Source organism: Triticum aestivum, chromosome 5B, assembly GCF_018294505.1.
Source record: "Triticum aestivum cultivar Chinese Spring chromosome 5B, IWGSC CS RefSeq v2.1, whole genome shotgun sequence".
Taxonomy (NCBI): Eukaryota; Viridiplantae; Streptophyta; class Magnoliopsida; order Poales; family Poaceae; genus Triticum; species Triticum aestivum.
The window spans coordinates 297,269,739-297,280,508 of NC_057807.1; the positions used below are offsets into that span (position 1 = coordinate 297,269,739).

Consider the following 10,770-nt stretch of genomic DNA (forward strand, 5'->3'; position numbering starts at 1 on the left):
AGCCTAAGACCCGACGGAGGCCTACCGCGGCTGCCTCCCGATTTGGCGGCGTCCGGGCGGCTGCGAGCCGACTACCGGCGAGGGAGGCGACGACAGCGTGGATTTGGGGTGGTGGCGGCGCCGATGGCGAGGTTTTGGGCGGTCGCGGCGGCGGATTCCGGTCGGCTGGTCTTCGGGCGAGCGGACTGGCGCGGGCGGGAACGGAAAAGAAGTGGCGGTTGGGCGTTCGCCGGCGGCGGCTGGTTTTGGACCAGATGCACCTCGTGATGTAAATTTGCACTGTGAGGTGTTGCATTTTACATCACGAGAAACTGCGGTCCAAATTTTTTTGCATATTGACCATCTGTTGGAGCAGCATTTTTTGCCTCAGACGAATTAAAAGTTAGGCACTTTTACATTTAGACCATCTATTGAAGATGCTCTTACAATATCGTAACAAGCCCCCAAAAACAAAGGGAGAGGAGATTGATTTTGGGGCAACTAGGATTTCTTCACAGCGAAGGTTTTGTGTCACACACAATCACTTAGCCTTTCACAATACGATCTTACGAACATTTTGTGCTCATGAACTGCAGAAATCTATGAATCTATCGTTCATGATCCTCTTTTCGTATCCGGTCACAAGTTCTTGATCAGTAAAATACGAAGGGCAACATCAGTTCTCACCTCTGTTAATCTGTGGCTGTTAGATCTCAATCTAACGGTCAGTGATCGCAACTGAAGCGCTGATCGTATACAAGTTGCTCCCCCGGCGTTCAGCGCCGACGGGACGGGTCTCGGCCGAGCACCTTCAAACTCGCCTCTACCAGCGCACCCAACAGAAACCACCTTCCCATCCCCAATCTCCGCGCGAGCGTGTCACACCGCGCTGCAATGCCGTTCCTGAGCCCCCTCCCGGGCGACGACGCCGACGACTACTACTACGGCTACGACGCCGGGTACCGCCGCGGCGGCGGCAGCGGCACCGGCGGGAAGAACGCCAAGAAGGACAAGGGCATCTTCTCCTGCCTCCCCTGCTTCACCCCCTTCTGTAATTGCTTCTCCCCCCATTCTTGTCCATGAAGGATTTCATGGCTTTCTTCTAGTCCATGGCGCCGATTTCTTGGCTTTCTTGCTTCGCTGATTTGTGCCTCTCTCTTGTTTCTTGCCGACCAGCGCCCGGAGCGGTGGACCCGGTGGCGCACCGCCGCCTCCTCTCCTCCGACTCCAGCGACAGCGACAACGTCGCCGCCACCGACATCACCGCCGATCTCGCCCGCCTCCGCCTGCGCTACTCCCGCCTCGCCGCCGGCCCGCCCGTCCGCCCGCGCGACGTCCCCGCCCTCGTCGCCCGCACGGACGACCCGCCGCTCGCCGTCGCCGCGCTCTCCTGGCTCGGCGGCGACCTGCGCCCGTCCTGCATCCTCGCCCTCCTCCCGGCGCTGTTCCCGTCCCTGCGAACAAGCGAGTCCGAGGGCGACCTCTTCCTCCCCTCCAACGAGCGCCAGTCGCAGGCGCTCTCCGCCGCCAGGCGCCGCCTCCAGGCCCGCGAGGCCGCGCTGGACGGCGAGGTGGCCGAGTACCAGTCCACCTACGCCATGAAGCTGGCGTGCGAGAAGACCAAGGAGGGGTTCGCCGAGACGGCCGCCGAGGAGGTGTGCAAGATGGCGCGCGCCGCGCGGCGTGCCGACAAGCTGCGGTGGCGCGCCGTGGAGGCCGCCGTCAAGGAGGTGCTCACGCCGGCGCAGGCCAAGGAGTTCCTCAAGGCCGTCGAGGACGTGTCCGGCAAAGCCGGGCGGCACGGTGCGAGGTGGCAGGCGCGCGCTGGGCCCCTCTCGGTGCCCGCCGAGGCGTTCGAGCGTATGCGTACCAATGCCAGAGCAGCCGCAGATGATGCGTGGTGACCGGACCTCGCCATGGCCTGCTTCTTTGATGATGACTGAAGCCTGTTCGGATAGTTTCGTCGATGAATCTCTCTGCAGCTAATGCTGAAGAGAAGAGAAAGCTGCTGCTGATACATGGTGAGCTTCAGATGGTTTTACTTTCAACAAGGGCATTGTGTCTGAATCTGTGAACCGACGGCAGTTGTGTGAACCATCGTGAAATCGTGTTAATTGATGGAATATGCTCCTGTTGCCACTTTGAAGGAATATGCTCATAGTAGTTTTGTGAATTGCAGTGTTTCTATCTCTCTCTTTTTTCATGATAATATGTGTCTCGTTAATAAAGTAAAAGTTCTGTTACAAGCCACACAAACACCGACATTACAGGACCGAAAATATAGAATAATCCTACGCAAAAAACCAAAAAACCAATGCATGTCCCTCTCCACCAAGAAAAATAAGACAGATCACCTCTTCATCCGAGCTGGACGCGGCTCCATCGCTGATCAACAGCTTTACGGGTCTCCAAGTAGTTTGCCTGAAGCAAAACCATTTTTTTGTGGGAAACTGTCGATCTATTCATCTTCAACCATGGCAGTACAACGAACACCAGAAATAATAAAAATTACATCCAGATTCATAGACCATCTAGCGACGACTACAAGCACTGAAGCGAACCGAAGGCGCGCTGTTGTCATCGCCCCTCCCTAGCCGAAGCCGGACAGAACTTGTTGTAGTAGACAGTCGGGAAGTCGTCATGCTAAGATCCCATAGGACCAACGCCTCAGAACCGCAACCGCCGCCGATGAAGATAATTTTAGATCGGAAGGATCCAACCTGAAGACACATTAACAAAGATGAATAAAGACCGGATCCGAGCGGATCCACCAAATACAACCACGGACCAAATCTCGCGAGATCCGCCGGAGACACACCTCCACATGCCCTCCGACGATGCTAGACACACCATTGGGACGGGGGCTAGGCGGGGAGAACCTTATTCCATCTTCAAGAAATCGCCGTCGTCTCGTCTTCTTGAGCAGGACATAAACCCTAACAAAACTTGAAGAAGCACCTAAAAACAGAGCCCTCCCGCCGGCAAGGGTCGGGATCCACCGCGCACCCATGGCCCTAAAGCCACAGGAGATGTGGGAGATCGGCGGCGACGCCGACGGGAGGCAGAAACGCTAGCCGCCTTTTCTTGGAGGAAGACGCCTGAAGCAAAACCATTGCCGTTGAAAGAATCAAACCAGGGCTACGTGTCCCCGAACATGCCATCAAACTCCAGAATTGACACCCCCACATGACAATGACGTCGGAGGAGGAAGCCAAAACTGTCAGCCTCCAATCACCAACCCAGCATAGGATGCACCTTCTTCCAACTATCACCCGCGTACACAACCGTCTGCTCGTACTCTAGGACGACAAAACCTCCCCGCTCCACCGTGACATCGGAGATAACGCCGCAGTAAGATGGACAAAGCAGAAGGAGAGACACACCTGAAAGGGTCGCTGCCGCTGCCTCGCCAACACCATCCATGAACACTAACGCTGCTGATATGAAGGATCGACAAACACATGATGCCATCAACTTCGAGACGCCGCCATGAAGGACACCACCGGTGTGAGAGTGGAGCTGAGGCAGATTTATTCGCTCGGGTGCCGCTCCCACCACCCCAACGGCTCATCACGACCTACAAAACGAAACCCTAACTACAGAGCAGAGGGAGAGGGGACCGGCCCTAGCTGGTGTAGATCGAAGGTAGAGGATCGCCTCCCTAGTCGCCTTCACAAGGTGGCGGCTAGATTAGGGAAAAACTGCGTAATGGTTCTATCCCTCTCTAACGCCTTGAGGAAATACAGGAATAGTTACAGCCAAATCGAAAGACTATCAAAATGTGCATTTGTAGAAAGTTTGGATATGCTAGTGAATATTAAACATTGCCAGCTCTTGTTAGTGATGCTAACCTTGCCAGCTCTTGTTAGTGATGCTAAGACCATCTACAATTAGGATGTGCTAATTTGAGTCCCTATATGTCCATGAACACGTGTCACCCGTCAAGTTTCTGCGTCCACAACCGCCCTCCTCATGTGGAAACCCTAAATCCATCCAATACATGCAACATGAAAGTAGCATAACGTGCATCAGCATATACGTAGCATTCAAAGGACAGAACATAGCAACACGGATGCCTGTCATGTTCGCCGCCACCGCCGGTGTTGTTCCTCTCGGACTCCTCGCCAGCGACCTGCTACTCTAATGTCGCCATTGCACGCACACTGCACTTCTCGTGGACTCCCCGCGCAACAAATGGTGCTAGTGTAGCCGATGGAATCATGTCTAACTGCCACTAGATGCGACCACTGCATGTCATGTGTAGATTTTAACTTTTAATTGTCTAGTACATGCAACCAAACACCGTGTAGTAGATCAGCCCAGCCAACGCAGGCCACCAAACACCATGGAAAAATTGCTTCCCTGATGCAGCCAGCTCATATGCAGCCTACAAAACTACATGCAGAACAATTTTTACCATGTATTTACTCAACAGGCTCAACAGATTCACGTATGCAAAAGAGGCAAAAAAAAACAAATATACTGGAATAACTTGAAAACAAGACAAGTAAACAACGCACCACACACTTGAATAACTTGTGCAGCATGCAACCGTTATATGATGAACACTACTCCCTCCGTTCCTAAATACTCCCTCCGTTCCAAAATAGATGAACTAACTTTGTACTAACTTTGTAATTTGTCTTTCTAGTGATTTCAGCAAGTGACTACATACGAAGCAAAATGAGTGAATTCCGTATGTGGTAGTCATTTGAAATCTCTAAAAGGACAAATATTTAGGAACGGAGGGAGTATACAGTAATAAAGCCACACGTTCCTTGTCACAGGATGAGCAAAACTGAACATTTTGGGATCACGGCACAGAATGAAAAACCACACATCTGTGTAAAAATTGAATGTGTTTTTCTCCTTTCTTTTAAACTTTATCACATTATGTCTGTTCTTAAACAACAGCACGACTCGTGCTGGGCTGATTTCCCTCCCTCCCGACCGGGAGGGCAATCAGCACACTATACAGAGGTACAAAGGTATACATCACCATATATCAAAGCTATGGTATCACTTGCCTATAATATGTTGAGTATAGGTGATATATGTTGAACATAGCCTCTCGCAACAAGACCTGCAACTTGTCCTCATGCTATATGGAAACCTTGTATTGGCTTCTGGTTTCACAAAATGTCCCGATGAAAGTGCCCTGGAATCGAGTTACCCTGCTGAGATTGTCTGAGGTGCATGGACAAGGCGTAGTTGTTTATCTGTACACAAGTGGAAAGAAACAAAAACATCATTTACCACAACCGTGTTCCCAAGGTACTACATCAGAGGCATGACAAAAAGGGAATAGCAGGGCAGTAAGAATACTGGACCTCAAGATTCCTAATTTGTTCCCGGTACTGCATAACCAACTGCTTTAGTTGTTGAAGCTCCTGGTTTCTCTCTTCATGCTCCTTTTGGCGTTCATGTTGTATTGCCACGGCTTTCTTAAGAATAGTATTTTCTTTAATGACGGCTTCAAATTGTTCCTTGTACAACAAAATTTCCTGTTTGAAAAGCAAAAATTTCTCAGGGAGAGCACAAAATCAATCAAATTCTAATTTGCTTCACGTACTTTCAATACTGTAGTAAACATATTATGTAAACCCGCAGACATTTGCTGCAATGCTGTTCAACTGGTCGTATAAACCTACTTTATGTTTTAAACCACCATACATTGATATATTTTATTCGTATTCATAATGGGGCTGTAATAGCAGAACTGCACGGTAAGTCAACTTAATCGACCTTCAGGAATATCCAAAGACATGAAACATGTACTGGTAAATACTCCCTCCGTCCAGAAACATATGGAATCAAGGTTTCAAAACCAAGTTTTTTGTTGCATCGCGGTGAGGTCCGAGCTATAGCTATGTCAGCTATCACGGAAGCTATTTACAATAGCGTTTTTATAGGAAAAAGATAAAAATAAGTGCCTATCAAAAAATACTAGCCAAGTAAGGACTAAAGAGGATCCATCATTTAACTAACTGGATCAATGATTTTTTTTTCTGGTTGCAACATCGTGAGTGTCGGTGAGAGTCGTCTTGAAGCAGTCGCCAACCGGCCTATGCTCCATGATAAAACAACCACCCAAGATAGATTGGATGCTACATTGTTAGGATTTCTAATTTATTTTATTTAGTTATATATGTGGTCGTTTTGAATTAAGTTTACGTGTACAAATGATTACATGATGTTTACCATTCAATATGGTTGTTTTTGGACCATGCACACTTACAAGGTAATAGCTTTAGCTATAGCGGTCGTAGCTAGGATAGTGGTATAACGTGCCATAGCTTCGCTTTTAGTCTCCCAAAAAGGTATGGAATCAAAGATTTGGCTGCGCACTTGAATTTCTTCCATCATGTTTACCACTCAATATTTTTAACTAAATTACATACATGATCAAATAACTCATGAGTAAACACAACAGGCACTACCTCCTTTAGGGCTTAGAAGGCCTGCACGTATTTTGATGTCAGCTTTGACCATAAATTTGACTAACAAAAAACTCGTATTAATTATATGTCGTAAGTATACCATTGAATATGTATTCAGTATTCGAAAGAAGTCTCCATAGTAATAATTTTTATGGCACAAAATTCATATATTCTTGGTCTAACTGCTGGTGAAAATAATCTTAAAATACATACAGGCCTTGTAAACCCAAAAGGAGGAAGTATTACCCTATAGAAGTGAACAAAACCACCACCAACAACAACAACAAAGCCTTTCATTCCCAAACAAGTTAGGATAGGCTAGAGTTGAAACCCATAAGATCTCGAAAGTCGAAACCAAGTCATGGTTCTGGCACGTGGACAGCTAACTTCCACGCACCCCTATCCATGGCTAGTTCTATGGTGATATAATAGACCATCGTATGAAAATGCTATGGTTTGATTTCTAGCAATCACTAGTAAATAAATTACAACAAAGAAAACAAGGAGAAGCTAATTTAAACAAACAAACTGTGGAAATAAGGGAGCAAGTCCAATGGAATAGTACATTTCAGACAGCGGAAGTTTGATGCAAAGTAAATTTTTGGAAAGTCATTAGTTCATTACTAATATGTGACACATTTTGGAAGTCTTAGTTACTGATAAGATTTCTACCAGGCGTGGACCTATACAAACCATCGGTTGCCAATACTTGGCCCTCAAGCCACTTATAGATTTTCTGACCAGTCACTGGAATCAAGCTACAAGCACAAACCTATATTGCTCGAGAAGCCAAATTCAAAGGACAAGGATAAAAGCACAAAACCCATAACAAGTATCAAAAATCAGATAGGTATCAAGCAGGCAAGTTACGAAGTGTTTTGGGAGGGGTATTCAACTACCTTCTGATATTTCTGCATTGCTTCTGTACGGATACAAGAGGACGTGGACTTGCCATAAGCCTCCAGTACTCTTGACGCACGAGCCTTTGCATCATCTGAACTAGAGGCACTTGCCATCTCATTCATAAGAATCTCAACCCATTGGGTGATACCTGATTGAAGGTTCTCTGCACCGGGAACACTTCCTATGGGTGCAGGAACTTCATTATTACATTCTACAATACCTGTAGCATAAAGCAAGATAGCTGTCATTATTAAGATAATCGCTTTTATGAATGAGATATCCCCAAATTATTCTAATCAAAACATAAAGCATGGATGCACGATTCTCATGGCCGAATAAACCATAATGTAAACCATTTGTTATCTAAAGCATGCTACTTGCATTACACACGGTGTTTTTTACTTAGCACAAGATATATTACTGACAACATATATACAGTTACGTGGTCATTTTAGTAAATTCCTTAAAAGTAACAGAAGCCTTAAAGCCACGTGAATATGAACAGAAGAAGTATCGAGGTAGAATGTAATATTGCATTAAAAGGACAGACCCAGTGCTAGAAGGTTCCACACCAGGTGGGGTCTGGGAAGGATTATACGAGGCAAGACCTACCCTGCATAGTACAAATGTGCAATGCAGAGAGGCTGCGTAAACCAAGGACCTTCTCGCACAAGGGGGGAGTACTTCACCAAAGTGATAGAAAGTAATAGCATGGCATTACATTAAATATTTCAACCAATTTCACAGATATGTGGAGCTCTCCTGCTGGAAAAACAGTGCTGGGACAAGCTAGAAGAGTGGATACTAACATAGTAACTGACAGAAGAAAATGCTTGACCACAAGTGTGGTAAAATCTACCAATGCCAAGAGGAAGAAAATCTAATTCAAAGCAACAAAGATTACAGTGTCCAGGCATCACTACAGGCGGAGTTTAGTGCTTAGGGAGTGACAGTTATAGAGAATTGTTTTACTTCTATTAATGCATCTAGACGCAAAGCTTTTTGCATTACTTGGTTTTCTTTTAGATTAAATGGTGTCAACATCACATAAAAGATCAGACTACAATGAAAGACTACCTTCATTGGGCACTTGAACCTCAGTAGACATTTCATTGGGAGATTGATACACGGGATCCACATTATATTCTGTGGGTTCTAAGTGTAGAGGAAGCAAATACTTCATTGCTGAATCCAAATCGTTTTCACATTCTTCCAGAGCCTTTTCAATGAACTGAAATGAGAAAAGCTTCCGTAAGGATTCAAACAGTGAGTAGGTTTAGTTGCCAAATCCAATAAGCTCCCAAAAGTGACATACTTATACCACTTTAGCGAACTCCATGTAACACGTCAATAAGCACATGTGACAATTCCAATGTTCAAAAAAGCGGAAAGCGGAAGTGAAGCGGAAGGGCACAGCTTAGAGCACGCTCAAGCGTTTTTTTTTTAAAATTGGCCTGATTTTTACTGTTTTTGAATAACATATGCAGAGGAAAATAGGAAACGTAACACATAGGTAGTTGAAATAACATTACACCGTAGCAAATACACATCAGGTTCACACAGCAAGCAAAATAACAACTAAAATGCAGTTCGGTTCAAATAGAGATAATGTGGCCATAATCTGAAGGAAATAGTTCCCGAACAGACACTAATAATAAGATAAATGGCATATTGCCATTATTGCGCAAGCAGCCAAGCAGAAGCAGTTCATGGCAGCCAAATTCTGGCCAATTTTTTTACAAAAACGCTTAATCCACCGTTAGTGCCAAAGCGAAGTGGTTTGCCATCGCTCAGCGCTTAAGCGTGGCTTAAAAGCGCTTTCTTGAACACTGGACAATTCAATAAAAGGGTAAAAATATCTAGCTATGGCAAGATGATGTTACCACTTTTTAACAATTTCGGGGAGTTGAAGAATCAGAGGACAGCATCCCACGTAAGCTAACAAGACAACACATGACATGAATGCAAAATCAAACAACGGCATCCTATCTAAGCCAGGAAACACAGTAAGTGGCATAAACAGGTGAACAAGATCATCTAACCAACAGAGATTTGTAATGGTACCGGTTACCATGTTCATCCAACCCAGAAAAGGTTGTCGGTGCAAGTTATTATTTGTTAGAACTGCCAGCTGTTGCATACTCACAACAAATATATTTAAAAAGGGCAGCCCGGTGCACTTAGCTCCCGCTTGAGCAGGGTCCGACAACAAATGTATTTCTTACTAAAATCTCCCATAATGCATAATGCAGAAAATATCTAGGCACACATATCCTACCTCCATTTCAGCATAAAATGATCACAAACAACAAGTTCGACAATTAAAACAGGCACACAATTACTAAAAGCACAAGCTAAAACAAACTATCTCGTTCCTGCAACTCCATCTAACCTTATCGATGGGAGCTTAGCACCCACTCCCAGGGGGCTGGAAAGCATGCAGACACTGGCTCGGCAGTAACAACCTGAGTGCGACAACAGCGCGTGGGGATTCTTGCTCCTTGCACAGCCACATCAGCGAGAGCCACTACTTAGTTCAAGTGAAAGAACAGATTTACATCACACGAAACGTTTCCTCTCGCAATCAATCCAAACAAGGAAATAATAACCATATCCGCTTTCGAATGGATTCGAGCAGGGTGGCATCACCTCAGGCCTCACGGAAGGGAACCGCGCGCGGATCACGGCCACCAGGTCGGAGTCGACGACGCCCCGCGGCTTGGGGCTGCCTCCGTCTGCGCGGAAGCGTGCGCGCTTGGAGGGCGGTGAGGACGACGCCTCCGCGTGGGAGCGTTCCTCGGAGAAGGAGGACGCCCGCTTCCGGCACATAGATGCGGACATCGCCGCCAATGCCGCGCAGGCCGCGGCCCTCTCCCGCTGCTGCTCCTTCTCGTCTCCTTACTCCTCTTGCCGCCCGCCGCCCGCCGCCGCCTCCCTCGAGAGATGGAGGGCGTTCTGGTTAGGGTTTCGTGGGAGGGCGGCAAGGATTTGTACGGGTGCCGAGGGGGTCGGCGGTCGAGGGTAAGTGTGGGGAGGCCGGAGGAAAAGGCTGGGACGACTCGGGCAGGGACGGGAGACGTTTGGGCGGGCGGGCAGGCCGATGGCCCGTGCTGTGCTTTCCTTGCTTCTGGTGGCCTGAGCATCCGACGCGAGGCCAGGGTTCCACCTTCCACGCGTCAACCGCCACAGACCTTGCATTTTTTTTTCCCGCTGATATAGGGGTTCGTACCTATATAATATACTTTTTTTAGATCAATATTGCCGCTTTATTTAATTGTATGCGTTCGGAATCTCGGAAATTACATCAAGAACACAATCCGGGGTAAGCCCCAACCACACCTTACAAAGTTCATCACCGACACCGACTCTCGCTAACTTATGTGCGGCAACATTAGCAGAACGACGAACCCACGAAACTTTAAAGTCGGAAAACGAAGCGAGCATCGTC

The 10,770-nt window shown here is 47.1% G+C and overlaps 2 protein-coding genes across 2 annotated transcripts; one reads left to right on the forward strand and one right to left on the reverse strand.

Annotated features, from left to right (window-relative positions):
- Nucleotides 1-766: 766 nt before the first annotated feature.
- LOC123116012 (uncharacterized) lies at nucleotides 767-2,170 on the forward strand. Its single transcript, XM_044537032.1, has 2 exons — nucleotides 767-1,030; nucleotides 1,156-2,170. Exons 1-2 carry the CDS (start codon nucleotides 874-876, stop codon nucleotides 1,881-1,883), a joined length of 885 nt encoding a protein of 294 aa, XP_044392967.1. The 5' UTR covers nucleotides 767-873; the 3' UTR covers nucleotides 1,884-2,170.
- Nucleotides 2,171-4,825: 2,655 nt separating this feature from the next.
- LOC123111494 (uncharacterized) lies at nucleotides 4,826-10,417 on the reverse strand. Its single transcript, XM_044532299.1, has 5 exons — nucleotides 9,972-10,417; nucleotides 8,400-8,553; nucleotides 7,319-7,542; nucleotides 5,310-5,483; nucleotides 4,826-5,198 (listed from the first exon to the last, which is right to left on the reverse strand). Exons 1-5 carry the CDS (start codon nucleotides 10,161-10,163, stop codon nucleotides 5,112-5,114), a joined length of 831 nt encoding a protein of 276 aa, XP_044388234.1. The 5' UTR covers nucleotides 10,164-10,417; the 3' UTR covers nucleotides 4,826-5,111.
- Nucleotides 10,418-10,770: the final 353 nt, after the last annotated feature.

Bases quoted from the DNA above. Each gene is read 5' to 3' on its own strand.
- LOC123116012 (XM_044537032.1), top strand. From the start codon at position 874: ATGCCGTTCCTGAGCCCCCTCCCGGGCGACGACGCCGACGACTACTAC. The intron at 1,031-1,155 runs GTAATTGCTTCT...CTTGCCGACCAG, and splicing joins CCCCTGCTTCACCCCCTTCT to CGCCCGGAGCGGTGGACCCG.
- LOC123111494 (XM_044532299.1), bottom strand. From the start codon at position 10,163: ATGTCCGCATCTATGTGCCGGAAGCGGGCGTCCTCCTTCTCCGAGGAA. The intron at 7,543-8,399 runs GTAGTCTTTCAT...TTTATGCTACAG, and splicing joins GGTTCAAGTGCCCAATGAAG to GTATTGTAGAATGTAATAAT. The intron at 5,484-7,318 runs GTAGTTGAATAC...CTTTTCAAACAG, and splicing joins CAATGCAGAAATATCAGAAG to GAAATTTTGTTGTACAAGGA.